Source organism: Equus asinus, chromosome 19 (assembly GCF_041296235.1).
Source record: "Equus asinus isolate D_3611 breed Donkey chromosome 19, EquAss-T2T_v2, whole genome shotgun sequence".
NCBI lineage: Eukaryota > Metazoa > Chordata > Mammalia > Perissodactyla > Equidae > Equus > Equus asinus.
Genome location: NC_091808.1, coordinates 10,398,491 through 10,414,955, shown reverse-complemented (window position 1 = coordinate 10,414,955; position 16,465 = coordinate 10,398,491). Strand labels below are relative to the sequence as shown.

General features: G+C 44.4%; 1 protein-coding gene and 1 long non-coding RNA gene across 3 annotated transcripts in view; one reads left to right on the top strand and one right to left on the bottom strand.

Annotated features, from left to right (window-relative positions):
* The window catches only part of SLC16A14 (solute carrier family 16 member 14), a 31,965-nt gene extending 21,634 nt beyond the window's left edge, over nt 1-10,331 (bottom strand). The window contains exons 1-2 of the mRNA XM_014836008.3: nt 9,588-10,331; nt 1,532-1,803 (exon numbers count right to left, since the gene is read on the bottom strand). Of these exons, the coding sequence (XP_014691494.1) occupies nt 1,532-1,790 (259 nt within the window). The 5' untranslated portion in view covers nt 1,791-1,803; nt 9,588-10,331. The remainder of the gene's footprint in view (nt 1-1,531; nt 1,804-9,587) is intronic.
* LOC139041045 (uncharacterized) overlaps nt 2,824-16,465 on the top strand; it is a 29,476-nt gene continuing 15,834 nt past the window's right edge. The window contains exons 1-2 of one of the 2 annotated variants that reach the window (XR_011495523.1): nt 2,824-8,717; nt 14,826-16,218. This is a non-coding gene — a long non-coding RNA (uncharacterized lncRNA). Of the gene's footprint in view, nt 8,718-9,059; nt 9,307-14,825; nt 16,219-16,465 lie in introns of those variants that run through there. The other variant, XR_011495522.1, reaches the window with a different exon arrangement.

Sequence of the window (16,465 nt, the reverse complement as noted above, 5' to 3'; positions counted from 1 at the left end):
CTAACATAAAACTACACATTCCCTACACTGAAGTACACCTACCTGCACTTTTCATATGACAAACAGTCCTAGTTTATCAAGGCCAATGCAGGGTCGAAGGAATCAGTTCATTAATGTTATAGGCAAAAATGATTTATCAACAATTCTCTCACACACATAATGGTGCCCTTATTTAATTTTAAAACTAGATCAGTATTAATTCCCTTTGATAAATACCAGCCCCCCAACTTGAGAAATAACACTCTGTCCTTGTTTTCTATCATTAGTATCACCACTGTTATTAATGTTGCATGGATTATCCAAAATCACATTGATTGAATGCCAGCCAAGATCAACACATCTCTGAAGTGGATTCAAGCAACTCGTTACTAATGTGGAAATCGCTGAAAAGGCACAGTCTCCATCAAACACACACATGCCTGTCATAGATACACGCTCACAAAACCAGAGAAAGATCTGAGGCCATTTATGTTTCCTCTACAAAATATTTCACAACTAGTTTAAATGAAAAAAAATAGATATAAAAGTATGGTTTTTTACTTTCAAGTGAAGCAACTGAACAGCATGATGGCACAGTGGTATTATCTCACAGGATTTTTAAGAGAATTAAATAAAATTAGATGAGATAATATAAGGGAAAGCTCATGGTATATAATAAATGCTTATTAAATATTAGTTGACAGAGAATGTTGTTTAGTTCCCAAACTGAAACACATTAGCCATAATGACATATTATATTTATAATAACTTTCTGATTTAGTATCTCCGACTGGCTAAGAGTTGGTTTCATAGATTGCTGTGTGGTGAGGTTTAACTAGAAAATACAAAAATGTATTATTATTCCTTCCTGTTAGCTGTATCAGTAACCTTTCTATGAACAGGTTAATAGATTTTTCAATAACATATGATCAATATTTGAACTTAAAAACATTAGAACTCTGAAATAAGATTCTTACTTGACTTTTCTAGTGTTTTCTCTAAAATTTTTATGTCTCTAAAATTATTCATAAATGTTAAATAAACAGATTTGTAATGATAGATAATGAATTATAACAGTTAAGAAAACCAAGTTTGGGGCAAAAGAGAGTTTTTTCAATGATCAGTTTTTAAAATACTCTAAATGTTTACAATATCCAAATAGTAATACACAAAAGGACAAATATTGTATGATTCCACCTATATGAGGTCCTTAGAACAGTTAAATTAATGGAGACAGAAAGCAGATTGGTGATGGCCAGGGGCTGGGGGAAGTGGGAATGCGGAGTTATTGTTTCGTGGGTGCAGAGTTTCAGTCTGGGAAGATGAAAAAGTTCTGGCGATGAATGGTGGCGATGAATGTACTCAATGGCACCGAACTTTATATCTAAAAAATGGTTAAAATGGTAAACTTTATGTTATGTATATTTTACCACAATAAAAAAATAGTAACATCACTAACATCTAATTTTTCAATAATATAAAACACGATCTACAGCAGGGAACTGTCATGTCATAATTATTCAGTTTTACAACAGGTCACACGTGAACATACCCACGATCAAGGTGATGCCCATGCTAAGGGAGCTGACCCAGGCAGTCAGGCCGCGGCTCTGATGGAATTCTTCAAGCCATTCCACATTGAGGACTCCCAGGGCCATCTGCGAGCCCATGATGAGGATGTGTACAAAGAATGAGGAAAGGACCATCATCCACGCCCAACCACCATCAATGTTCGGGTGGGGTTTAAGCGTCTTCTTATCTTTGGGGTCATCTTCAAAATCATATCCAATATCTTCATGGCTTGTATACATTTTTCAAGATTTTCTGAAATACATAGGACAAATCATTTCATTGAACATCACAACAAAAAATATCTTCATCTTCTTTGGACAGCTCTACCTCCCCATCATAACCAAAGTGGCCCCATGATCACATCGGAACTTTGGATTAATCTTTGTCATCATGCAGATTTGGGAACATTCCTCACTTTTTCACAGGACCAGTGCTTTTATGAAACCTGTTTCACTTTTACAGTCATCTTATATGTAAGTATTATGATCCCTGTTTCAAAGAAATGGAAACAGACTCAGTGAGGTGAAGGGCCTTTCCCGAGGTCCCACAGACAGGAAGTAGTGTGGCTTGACAGGAACCTGGGAACTGACCCCAGCAATTCCAGACTCCAAAGCCCATGCTGTGTCCCTTATGAGATGGATACTGACAGGCGACAACAAAGATGTCAGAGAAGGAAGACACTTGTCCTTAGGCAGCCTTCCAGGGTAGCTTCACTTTGGTGGGGCCCCCGGCAGAGCGTCTGATTCTCAGTTTTGTGGGTCCAGGTGTTCAATTTTCAGTACAGCCAGAGTGAATTAGCTTCAGGGGACTGACTCATACGAACCCAACTCAGGAAAGACTGATAAAGTAGAAGGCCAGGGGCTGGCCCCGTGGCTGAGTGGTTAAGGTCATGCACTCCGCTGCAGACGGCCCAGTGTTTCATTGGTTCGAATCCTGGGCGCGGACATGGCACTGCTCATCAAACCACGCTGAGGCAGTGTCCCACATGCCACAACTAGAAGGACCCACAACGAAGAATACACAACTATGTACCAGGGGGCTTTGGGGAGAAAAAGGAAAAAAATAAATAAATAAATAAAATCTTTAAAGTAGAAGGCCAATTTATTATTTTTATAATGGGAGATACAACTTTCTAATAACAGTGGTAGTTATGTTTGATATACAAGACACCCACATCCATTCCCACTATTTACCTGGGAAAAGTAATGAGTTACTAGAAAATTGTTTGGAAAATAGGAAATCAGATGAAAAGAATTTGGATACTACAGTAACGTCCAGGTTACTAAGTGAGGTTCCTGGGGAGCTAGAAGCTGGATCATGCCTGGGTGCCAAATAAGGAACCTGGAGTTTTATCTTGTACATAATAAACAGCCAGCGGCTGAATGTGCACAAGGAAGAAACGTGATGAGGCCTGTGCTTTGCAAAGCTCCATCTCTCAAGATGTGCGCGCAAGAGGAGAGAGGCTGGATGGACCCAGACGGGGGATAATGCCAGGTTAGGGGAGGACTCTGGTTTCGTTTCTTATTTTTTAGGATGAGAATTAAGTGTGTGCATAAGAATTGAGGATAAGGAGCAAAAGAGGGAGAGAGAGAGGATGACTCATCCTAGAAGGGGTGGGACAGAGTTGGTCTAGATTAGGAGGAGCCACCCATCCTCTGAGACTGGAGGAAGCAGGGGCCTGGATGGAGGTAAGATGGTAAGTAGTGAGATGGAAAGTTACACCTGTTGGTCTAATTTTGTTGGCGAGGTAGGAAGCTAGATCATTGGCTGAGAATGCGGAGGAGGGTGGTTACAGAGGGGCCTCAGTGTTCAGGATAATGGAAGAGATTGTTGCCTACAAGTGGAAATGATTGTTGGGAAGTTCCAAAGGTGGAGCTGAGCCCTGCAGGGCCACGGGCAGTGGAGTCCCACGGACAGAGTGATGGGAGCACTGTGCCCCAGAAGCAGGCAATCAGGTGGGGCATCGTCGCTAGAGAACTTTAAAACAAGAAAAAATGCTTGAAAGTTGGTCTGCTTTTTTTTTTTGGAAGTTTAGCCCTGAGCTAACATCTGCTGCCAATCCTCCTCTTTTTGCTGAGGAAGCCTGGCCCTGAGCTAACATCCGTGCCCATCTTCCTCTCCTTTATATGTGGGACGCCTACCACAGCATGGCTTGACAAGCGGTGCCACGTCTGCACCCGGGATCTGAACCGGTGAACCCCAGGCTGCCAAGAAGCAGAACGTGTGCACTTAACCGCTGCACCACCAGGCCGGCCCCGGTCTGCTCTTTTATGATCACCATGTGCCAGCAATTCTAGACAATGTCACTAATACTCCTCTCCCAAAATATCTTCTGCTGGTCAAAGTTCCAAACAATTATGTTTTAATGTTATCCCTGTAAATTTCAAATCAGCATGCTTTTACTACTCATCCTTTCGTAAATATTGTGTTCTACACGGAAGTTATTTCAGGAGAACTCCTGCTTACACTTACAGTTGACCCTGACGTGCTTGTGGCCGCAGCTCCATGCAGTTGTTCTGAGAGTAAGTTCCTAAGAGCTCAGAATTGTTGGAGCTCATCTCCGCTCACTTTGGGTCTGCAGCCTCTGTGGTGCCACACACATCACTGCTTTTAGCAAGACATTCCAGATGGACTGTGACAGCGCACTTATCATAGAGATGAAGACCCAGAACTCGAGGTACTTCACTTCTGTCACTCTTGGAGATTGTACTTTTTTTTTTCTGTTGCCAAACTTCCTCTTTTTTTTTTTTTTTTTGCTTGAGGAAGATTAGCCCTGAGCTAACATCTCTGACGATCTTCCTCCACTTTATACGTGGGTCGCTGCTACAGCATGGCTGATTGGTGGTTCGCACTCAGAATCTGAACCTGCGAACCAGGGCTGCCGAAGCGGAGTGCCACAGGGGCTGGCCCCAGAGATTGTATTTTTGTTTAAAATTTAAAATCCTGAAACAGAGTGCAAGACTGCGAGGTGCAAACCTTTGGTTTGGAAAGTGAAGTCTGTAGTGAATACATGAAATGTTTTATTCGATTTGAATAATGTGTTTAAAATGGAAACTTATCCTTTTTTCCATTAATCATCTTAAAATAGAAAAACGAGTAAGAAAATAATGATAACGACTGATCATTACATATGATTATCACTGACAATAATGTTGTTGCACTAGAGGAAGGTGGTGTAAAAAATGACCCCAAATACACCGGGAACACCTCCAACTGTGGGGCTTCTTTCTCAGCAGTGCTCTCATGTGGATGCGGAGGACAGACACGCAGATTCTGGCCAGTTGCACAGTGCCCGCAGCCTCCTTCTGTACACCCCCGAGCTAAGAAGTGTGTTTACCTTTTTAAAGGCTCTGTGGCCCACAAAACCTAAAATACATGCTCTCTGACTCTTTATAGGAAACGTTTTCTGATCCCTGGACCAGAGCATTGGTTCTGGCTAAGAGCGTATTGGGAAGAAATGGGCGCCGGGGAACCAGGATGCCAGTGGAAGAGCAATTTAATGGATCTGTCCTGAGGCTCATCTTGATTTTTCCTCTCTCTCATACTTCATTGTTGTTATTATTTTTATCTTTTAAATGATTCTTTCTCCTAAATAGCCATCTGGTTCTCAACCACTACACTTCCTGCCCACAGTGCTGCTCTCTGCCTGGGTCCTTTCCACCTCTCTATTATCCAGACTGCTGGGAGCGATAAAATGTATCTCGCCCTGTAATTTCCCCACCATGTCAGTTATCTTTAGAATCAAGTCCAAACTTCCCCTTGTCACTGCCAAGTTCTCCTCTCATGTTATCTGCGGCCCCTCCATCCCTTGTCCCATCGCCCACCTTCGCACCTTCTCTTCTTCCTCTTTTGGGACCACACCTCTCTCCTTCTAATCTCCTGGTCCTCTTCTGCTCATCCTTCAAGATTCAACTAATCTGTAATAGGAAAACCTTGAAATAGCGAGAAAACGCCCCCCCCCCCACAAACATCTCTTATATTCAACATTAGAGTACATGCTCAATCAATCAATCATAGCACAGCCGTGCAATGCAAGTCCACCGTCAAGAATAAAATCATACAAAGCTCCTTGAAGATATGGCAAAAAGGTCACACCAAGGTGTGAATTATACATGGTGGTTACAAAATGGGATATGTGCAGTAATCCCTTTGTTGTTGTTTTATTCCTAAAGATTGGCACCTGAGCTAACATCTGTTGCCAATCTTCTTTTATTTTTCCTTCTTCTTTTCCCTAAAGCCCCCCAGTACATAGTTGTATATCTTAGTTGTGAGTGCCTCTGGTTGTGCTGTGTGGGATGCTGCCTCAGCATGGCCTGATGAGTGGTGCCATGTCCACACCCAGGAGCCAAACCAGCGAAACCCCCAGCTGCCGAAGCAGAGTGCGCCAACTTAACCACTCGGCCACAGGGCCAGCCCCTGTTGCTGTTTTTAAAAACACGTAACCATAGGAAAAAAGACTGGAGTCAAACAAAGAAAAACGATGGAGATTATTCTTTGGGTGATGGTCTCAGAAGTAATTTTCCCACCTTTTTATTTATCTTATTGGTAAAAAAAAAAAAATCTAAATGAACATACACTAACTTTGTTATAAGAAAATAAAGTTCCCTCTCTCTATGTTTTAAACATCATCTGGATCAGCTTCTTGCCTCCAGTAGATTAGTGGCTAAATTGTAAAAGAGAAAAAAAGAAGAGGAGCCACCTCTCTTGAGAAGTCTAGTCTGCAGTGGGCTCTAGGCTTGTGTGTGCATCTGCCACCACCCTTTTTTCCCCCAACAAGAGGACAGCCTGCCGGGGGATAGAAAGGGATGGGGCAGCCCTTGCTTTCCAAAGCTCGCAGCCCAGAAAAGAGCAGCACCGTCAGCAGCACTAAGAGGATGAACCTGGAAAGGCTTCAGAAGAGGTGTTTGGTGCTCTCTTCCTCCACTCTAGGTAGTCATATGCAAAACTAGGATAATTTCCAAGGAGCCAGAAAGAAGAGAGCCAGGCAGCTTGGCAAGGGGTGTGACTTGCCCATGTGAGTAATAATGACATCATTTTATAATCCATGGGACAATGCTCCACTATGTTTAAAGATTTTATTTTTTTTTCCTTTTTCTCTCCAGAGCCCCCCAGTACATAGTTGTATATTTTTAGTTGTGGGTCCTTCTAGTTGTGGCATGTGGGACGCCACCTCAACATGGCCTGATGAGCAGCGCCATGTCCGTGCGCAGGATCCGAACTGGCGAAACCCTGGGCCGCCCAAGCAGAGCGCGCGAACTTAACCGCTAGGCCTCGGGGCCGGCCCTTCTGCTATCTTTAAGCAGATAAACAACACAACTTGGCATTTTCCTCAGGTCCATCTACATCCAAGAAAGCTTCTGAAATAATAACACAAAAGTTATAGTTTTTCAACCCATGAGTTGAAATAGCAAGCATTTTTCTTAGCAATGTTAAGAACTTTATATTCCTACTGAATTATTTATTTTGTGGGTTAAGAGATGCAGTTGCTATTGAACTGCTCTCGAAATATGAATATTTATTCATAAAAAATGACGTTGAATAGCTTTTAATGGACAAGTTTTATTCAAAAGGCGCAACCGTGCCTGTAGAATACAGTACCAGATGGAGAGCACTGGCGGGGGTGGGTGACCAGAAGTTCCAGCAGGTCCCCAGGGGGTCCCTAAAGATCTACCACGAAATAGAATCATCTGCAGGTCACATGGAAATCTCTCGAAAAGTAATTCCTGTTTTGACTAATCGCAGTTAACTTATTGGCCAACCAGATTAACTAAAATAAACAATATACAACAGAAAAAGAAATGTCTGTTCCCTCCACCCCCAAGTTTGCTTTTAGCCTTTATATAATTGCAAGATACAAAATAATCATTTGGGTATTATAATCCCACACTGCATCTGGGGAATGAGAGGGAGGATCGGGAGAGGGTTTCTGGGACCCTCCACCCCAGGCTCCAAGTCTTTCTCCATCATACGCCTGCTCGCTCCCCCGCCGTCTCCACATCCTGACGCACGTGTGGTGCACGGGGGTAAATAGAGGCAGTGAGCGTGGAACTTCTGCTAAGGATCACTGTGTAAAATGTAACCCATTCAAGGCTCGCCTGTTGGAAGCTCAGCACGTAACATTAGGGCCTCGACCTGAAGAAGGTGGAGAAAGGAAATGGGTGGACTATGGGTCCAACAGCCAACCTTCCATTCTCCCCAAATCTGAGTCAATAAACGGTGAAAAAAGAAATCACAAATGGAGTGAAATGAACTAACTCAGGTAGGCTATGAAGTGGAGGCTAGCTGCATATTTACCTGCTAACAGGCAGAAGCGAAAATAACGTAGTGCCTACTGGAGTGTATCAGAGGTTAAAACTAAATTTAATTTTCCACAGTTCTATTATGGGAGTGAGTTTTATAAGCAAGCTGTTCCTTTTTAATTTGGCTATTGTAATTATGTTAGCATGTGGTGAGCTCTTTATAAATGAGAAGCAAACGGGAAAACGGCAAAACTCAAATTACAATCCTCCCCAAGTGCGGACCGGGCACGTTGGTAGCAGGCTCTTCATCAGACGCAGGCGTAGTGGGTCCACCTTTAACTTGGCTCTGTAGATACTTTTGCCCTCTGGACCCGGGGTGCACAGGAAATCTTGGGCCCTTAGAGGGCGCACTCGAGGCCAACGGGCTGAGGAGGTTGGAGCAGCGAAGGTTAGAGCGAGCCCAGCTAGTGCAGAGACAGCGCAGGAGTAACCTGGACCTCCAGCCGGGTCCACGCTGTATTGGGGGGGATAAACCTATAGATGCCTTCCAGGGGTCAGGGACTGTGCTGGGGCCTTCTCCACAACGATCCTGTCCAGTTGGTATTAATGTCCCATTTCACAGATGGGGAAACCGAGGCTATTTGTCGAATGGAGCCAACAAAGCTTAGGGAGGTCAAATTAGCAGGTGCTGGAGCCAAAATTTGAACGCAGTCCTGAGAGATTCCAAAGACTGTTTTATCCCCTCCTTCCCCCCAACTAATATACTTTCTCTGTCTCTGTCTCTCTCTCTCACACACACACACACGCGCGCGCGCGCGCGCGCCAGATAAGGCGAAAAGGAATCTTTCTAATCCCCAATAATAACCCTCACTCATCCTTGCTAATGAGCCTGAATCAACTTTTCCGCGGAATGAAACGGCCTAATTGGTAAGCAGAGTTGAGCCCCTAAAACATCCTCAATGGCCTTGGTGGCGTTTGGCTCCGAAATGGCCGCCCCGGGTCCCTCGCCCCATTTCTGTTCAACCCTTTCGTCCCTGGAGGAGGCTTGATCAGAACCGCTACGGGGGGAACAGCATCTGCACGCCCGAGTCTCGTCCCCGCGGGGTCCGGCCTCCGCGCCCCAGTCTGAGCTCCCGCCCCCGCTGGCCCAGGGCACCCTCCCGGGCGCTCCGTTCTCCCCTTTTCCCCCGCACCCCGAGACTTCCCCTCCTGGGCACCCCGCGTCCCCTGGCGCGCTCGGAACCCGCCAGGTCTGCGGGGAAGAGGGGCCGATCGCAGTCCCGGAAGCCTGCGCGGGGAGGCATCTCGCACCCCTAAACGTCCCCTAGCCGCAGCCTCCCAGTCTCCCCCTCTCGACCTCATCACTGGCTAGTTCGAGTCCCACTGGGGCCATGAGAGAAGGAGGGGAGCTAGGCTGGACGCGGGGCAGTGCGCGCCTCTCCGACCGGGCGGGGTTCCGAGGGGCGCCGTGCGCCCTGGATGACGCGCGCCGGGCCCTGGCCGCCGTGGGAGCTAGGTGAGCGTCCCCACGCTCCGCCCTGGACCGCGGTTGCCCCGCCCGTCCTGAGGTGGCCTCGCCCGCAGCTTGGGGGCTCCCCGGCGGGCGGCCTTGGGGCGACCACCGCACCTCGGCGCAGCCCTGCCCGCGACCGCCGGGACTGCCTTCCCCGACCCTGCCCTGGGCCCGCGCCGCCCCTTCCCCAGCGTCTGGGTGCAGCGGCCACCCGTAGTCCAAGATGCCCGCGGCGCCGCTGCATCCCCCGGGCCCGCCGGCGCCCGCGGCCTCGGGATACTCACCGTCCGCAGCCCCAGGGGCTGCGGCCTCACTCGGCTCCTGGCCTGGATCCCCGAACTTGCTGTTTCCCTCGGAGCCCCCTGAGCGGCAGGGCGTCGAGATCTGTTGCAATGTCGCCTGTCATCCTGGAGATGCCGGTGCCTGCGGCTCGGCGCTCCGCCCGGCTCCGTGCGCCGGGTGCGGGGCTCCCGGGCTCCTCGGTCCCTCGCTGCCCGGCCGGGAGAGCGTTTTGTGGAGCTTCGAGCTCGAGGCCCCAGTCCGCGTTGGCTTTAAAAAGGGTCCGTTTGGAGGTGCCGGAACCTAAGCTGAGCTTCCTTCCAATCGATGCAATTTCAAATCCCCACGCTCCTTCATTCCTATACCGGCTAATTCTGGTTTGGCAGAAAAAAAAATTGCAGTCACCTCACGCGCACACTCTGGTGGCCGGTCGAAGTTTACAGCGGTGGCTGAGATTCGCTCACGTTCTGCAGCTTTATCGCTGGGGGAGAGGGCCTGAAACCTAACCCCAGCTGCAGGTGAAAACAGAAGTGTCTTCCATTTCTCTGAGATAAGAGAGAAGCGAGGGAAAAGACCCTTAGCCGAGTCTGGGGCGCAAAATATGGCAGTTTGTAGATAAAACAGCTGCGCTGTTTTATTCTTGCAATATTCTTGGCCAAAGAGGACTGAAAATGCATTATCCTTGGTCCCATCCTGGGTCCCACCCCTGTGCTCTTTCTCTGGTATTTGATTGTTGTCTGTTACCTTCGTGGGCACCAGGCACACGTTTCATTTCCACGTGTACCTACCCTGTTCGCAGCATAATGCTTTGCCGTTGGAACGTGTTCAAGGTTTGCTAGCGAAGGTGTGAATAACTGAAGCCAGGGCTTTTTTTTTTTTTTTTTACCGCACCTGAAGGATTTTGTAGTAGTTTTCCATTGCTATTGTAATAAATAACCACAAACTTAGTGGCTGAAAACGACACGGATTTATTATCTTACAGTCCTGGAAGTCAGAAGTCTGAAATGGGTCTTACTGGGCTAAAATCGAGGTGTTGTCATGGTTGTGCTCCTTCTGGAAGCTCGAGAGGAGAGCCACCAGCTTGTAGAGGGTACCCACATTCCTTGGTTCATGGCCACTTCCTGTCTTTGAAGCCAGCAATGCTGTGGGATTTTCATATAGTCATATCACCTCTCCCACTTTTAAGGGTCCTTGGAACTACATTGGGCCCACCTAGTAGTAATTAGATTATTAGATAATCCAAGTATCTCCCTGTTTTAAATTCAGCTGATTAGCAATCTTAATTCCACCTGCAATCTTAATTCCTCTTTTGCCAGGTAAGGTAATGCATTCACAGTTTCCAGGAATGAGGATGTGGACATCTTTGGAGGACCATTATTCTGTCCATCACAGATTTCTTTCTTTCTTCATTCTTTTTATTCTTCCTTCATTTCTTGTTTCTTTTTTACAAAAAAAGAATATCCACATGTATTTCACATTGCCGTTTCTTACATCAAATCTGGATTAAGAAGTAACTGAGAACATTGTGAGAAGTGGCAGTTAAGTGAGGACATTTTGGTGAGGCAATAGGCTTATGTGGTCCAAATATTTCACTTTTGCTAATCAGACATGAACAAATGGATGGCTAGTATTCCCTCGGGCTGTCCTTCTGAGATATCTTAGCTCATTTCAACCAGGCTTTTTACAGCAAGTCAAAATCGGGGTTCCTGGCAAGCGCCTCAAGTACAGATGACTCATCTTATTTGAAAAGAGATCTGTAAGATTTTTAAGTCTGCTTTTGCTTTTTTTCCTCTGAAACCTTATAGATTTATTGAAGTATAATTGATGTAAGTATGAACTGTACATATTTAAATGTACAATTTGATGAGTTTTGGTCTGTGGAAACATCATTTGAATCAAATAACTCCAAAATTTCCTTGTGCCCTTTGTAATCGGGTCCTCATCTCACCCCCACACCCCCAGACAGCCTCTCATCTGCTCTCTGAGAAGCTTTTTCTGAGATGCTTCTTTTCTGGACTATGTGTACTTCAAATCTAGAATGTCCATGAAAGGTTTTTCTTTTCTTTCTTTTTCCGGCATTATTGAGGTATAATTGACAAATACAGTTACACATATTTAAAGTGTACAACGTGATGATTTGGTACATGTATGCATTGTGAAATGATTACCACAATCAAGTTAATTGACACATCCATCATTCCACATTGTTACCTTTTTTTTGTAGTGAGAATGCTTAAGATCTGTTCTCTTAGCAAATTTCAAGTGTACAATACAGTACTGGTAACTATAGTCACCATGCTGTACATTGCATCTCCAGAACTTATTCATCTTATAACTGAAACTTTTGACCAGCGTCTCCCCATCTCCTTTAGCCCTCAGCCCCTGGCGACCACCATTCTACTCTCCGTTTCTATGAGTTCAACTTTTCTTTTTAGATTCTACATATAAGTGGATCATGCAGTATTTGTCTTTCTCTGTCTGGCTTATTTCATTTAACATAATGTCCTCCAGTTTCATCCATGTTGTCACAAATGACAGGATTTCCTTCTCTTTTTTTAGCTGAATAATATTCCACTTTCTTTAGCCGTTCGTCTACTGACGGACACTTAGGTTGTTTTCACGTCTTGGCTGTAGTAATAACGCTGCCACGAACATGGGAGTGCAGGTATCTCTGAGATACTCATTTTGTTTCCCGTGGAAGGCTTTCTGATCAACCATTTTGTCTTTGCAAGTGTCATGGCTTTTACCTGCCTGGAGCTCTGTCATTGACACAGGTGGACTGACAGCAGGCCAGATCAAAGGGGCCTAATTATGATCCAAGGGTTGGTATGTCTGAGTTAAAAGAATAGAAATCTGTTCTATATTAGAATGTAAAAGACAAACACTAATCTCTTTTCATGTATCTGAAGTAGAGGAACCTGACATTTTCTCTTGATTTTCAGGCACATTACATATTGTCCCACAATGGCAATCTTATTGCTTTTAATGAGTCATATCAAGTAATAACCTTGTCCTTTAAGAAGATAAAATGACTCAAGTGCCGCCTCTAAAAGTCTTTCCTCTTGGTTTTAATCATGCTTTCAACTGACTTCGTAGCTTCATGTTGGAGTTGGGGTGGAAGTAAGAATCTGGACAATCTATGCCTTATTTTCGGTGGCTTAATTGTGTGGATTAGGCATAGAGCAGGATAAAGTCAGCTTTTGAGAGAGTTGCTAGCACAGAATATTGAAGTTTTAGGGGAGTACCCTGAAGGGTCACCTTGACTGCCCCATTTTTATAGCCAGGCCAGAGATGAAGATAATCTGAAAACCCTGTGTTTATCCCAAAGACATTGTTCTGCCCATCTCTCAGTGTAGAAGGCAGCCCCACCCACACCCCTCCAAGTTTAGTGCAGGGAGACTGTGATGGTTAATTTTATGTGTCAACTTGACCAACAAGTGTTGATGAGGATGTGGAGAAATTGGAACCCTCATGTACTGTTGGTAGGAATGGAAAATGGTGCAGCTGCTACGGAAAACAGCCTTACAGTTCCTCAGAAGTTTAAGCCTGGAGTTACCCTATGGCCCAGGGATTCCACTTCTAGGTAGATATCTAAGAGTAGTGAAAACATTTGTCCACACAGAAACTTGTACATGAATGTTCATAGCAGCATTATTCATAATAAGCAAAAAGTGGAAACAACCCAAATGTCTGTCAACTGATGAATGGAGAAACAAAATGTGATATATTCCTGTAACGGAATACTATTCAGCAATAAAAAGAAATAAAATACTGATACATGCCACAACACGGACAAGCTGGAAAACATTATGCTAAATAAAAGAGGTCAGTTACAAAAGACCAAAAGGCCACATATTGTCTGATTCCATCTATATGAAATGCCCAGAATAGGCACATCTATAGAGACAGAAAGTAGATTAGTGGTTGCTGAAGGCTGGGGATTTTGGGGGAGAAAGAGAGATTGACTGCTAATGGGTACAGGGCTGGTTTGGGGTGATGAAAATGTTCTAAAAGTGATTTTGGTGATGGTTGTGTAAGTCCGTGAATATACTAAAAACCATTGAATTGCAAAAAAAATTTTTTTAATTAAAAAAATTTAAAATGTCCCCCCAAACTGACTCGAGTGGACCATATATGAACCAGTGCTGAGAATGGGTTATGATCTAAGCATAATGATGAATCCACTGCTGTGTATCTGAAGTCCAAGATATGTTTAACTAATCTCTGTTCTTTAATTCAACTACTTTCCTTAGCCTCATCTTAAACAATAATATCCAGGAAATCATGGTTGTGATGTTCTGATTATACATTTGTCTAGTGTGTAGTGATAGAAAAGCCTAATTATTTAGAAGTTTATCAGCCTATGTCCTGCCTCGTGGTTCCTGCCAGCTCCCCCTCCGTCTGGCTGCCCACATATACTTGTCTGATGTGCATGCTGCCACGGAGCCCTACTCTTTCCCTTCAGGTCTGACTCATGAGATCACATGAGAAGACCATGTGCTTCTCCAAAGAGATGTGATAAGCAAGGACAGGAGAGAAATCCCAAGACCTTCAGGTCTGAATTTTCTTCCTGGTCTAAGACCTCCCCAGACTTTATCCCAAAGCACCTACAAAACATCCCCTACCCCCGATGGTTTCCACCTTACATTTACCGTGAATTCAAAGAATAGGTGAAAGGTGAACAGATACACAGCAAAATCAGCAACATGTTTTCGTCTTTACATTAGTCTTCCAAATTTCTTACATTGTCCTTTCTGATAAAAATAACCAATCTCCTCATGGAGTAGCATATGATTTCATAAGAGTAGAAGTTCTAAAAACACCAGTTCTGTCACTAACTTGGAAATTAAGCACTTTCTCACTCTTGTGTCTTAAAAAAAGTAATGTTTGGTTTGAGAGGGTTGTGTGATAGTTTTGTTGGTTAATATTATATTTTTTTAACTTTTATGAAATCAGCAATGTTAGCAAATCATTGACACTTTTTCTTGCAGCTGTAGGTTTTCCTCTTTTATTTAATATCCATTTGCCTGAAAAATTGCATGTAAATCAAACTTTATTTTAAATGCTCTCAGGATGTTCCCTAATGGAAACGTGCGGTGAATTCTTCTAAGGCTGGAAGAATCCTCACATACTGATATATTTATATACCAACTTTGCTGTTTTATAGGTTTGGATTTAAATTGTATTGTTTCCCGTAAAGCAGAGCACACTTGTAACTTATACTATTTTTGAAATATTTTCAGTGTCCAAAATGGATCGTTGGCCTTTAACATCCATGTTGCATATTAAAAAGTCCACATCATATTCTTTGAGAAGATCACCAATGAATAGGACTAAGTCTGGGACTCCATGAACATGGATGAGAAAGATCTAGCACTTTCTCTTGTCAGTCGTGACCTCAGTGTGGCTTTATTTGTAGGAGCAAATGTTTCTGATGAAACCAGTTGAAGATATGAGATGTGGAAGCCATGAAGCTGAGAGGAAAGGAGTTGGGATGGAAGCACGTGAACCACTCTCTTCTTGTTGGAAAAATGTGTTATCTGATAAAATTAACACAAGCTATTAAAGGACAATGTATAATTTAAAGGAGAATCAGTAGACAGATTCTTTTACTTTCACGGGAGGAAGATGGGTCTCTTTCCTATGATCATTTTTGGTGGATCTCTTATACTTTCTACCCTGTGCCTCTAAGCCCGAAAGACAAACCTGGGAAACCCATTGGCCACAGATCAGTTAGAATGGGCTGCACTCTTCAGCCCTGTTGTAGCAGTGTTCTTGGACCTCTTTGCTCTGTCCTGCCCTTGACCTTGGGCCCGCCTCCATTCTGTTTTCTACCTGACTCTTGCTCATGTTCACTCAGCCTTGTGTGTCAGGACCTCAGTTTTTCTCTTCATCTTGATGACAAGTTGGACTTTCAGTGCTCTCTCTGGGACACCCCTGGATCTTCCAGCCTCAGGCTGTTTCTGTAGTCTTGCTCGCCAGCCGGTTCCCCAGCTGGACCTAACTTGGCTCCTCTGCAAGAAAGGATCAGATAATTTCCATGTATTGTGAAGGCCAAGGCCAGCATTAGGAAACTGTTATGACTGTGTAATCAGTGATTATGAAAACCAAGGACTGTTTGCCTCCTGGCTGCAAAGCAGCAGAGCATGTGTGGCCGGAAGCCAAGATCACACAGCTCTTAGGTGTTTAGATTGTGAAGTCAGTCAGACCTGAGCTGGAAGCCCTGCTCCTCTCCTCTGTGTCTGTGTGGCCTGAGCATTCACCCTAGAGTGGGTACAATGACAGTATCACATCAAAGGGTTATTGTGAGGGTTGAATAAGAGAATGCATGTAGAGCACTGTGCTCGGCATACAATTAGGAGACTTCTTCTAACGTAGTGATAATGGTGTCATCCCGACCCATTCCACTTGGGAGAGAAAACTGCTTTACAGCAGAGCTCTTGTGCAGCATAAATGAGTGGTTAAGAGCCGATGCCCTGGAGCCTCATTGCCTGGATTCAAATCCCAACTTTCACCGCTTATTTCAGCTCTTAATGAGGTTAATTAGCATCTCTACATCTCAGTGTCATCTTCTGGAAAATGGGAAGAAGAAGGGGAAGGAGAAGAAGAAGAAGAGGATTCAGGTCTGGAGATTAGGTAACAGTATCACAACTTTGTCAAATTTTTTATTTTGAAAATTGTTCCTGTGATTAGGTAAGACCGTGTCCTTGCTTTTAGGAAATATTTACTGAAGTACTTAGTAGCAAGGAAGAATTTAGGAAGTATGTAAAGTCCTTAGAACAATGCCTGGCACATAGCAGGACATGAGTGTTTGCTGTTATTTGCTAACTGAATATTTCGGTGTTGAATTCCAGTTGGTATCAAACAGCGCTATTGTGGCCTT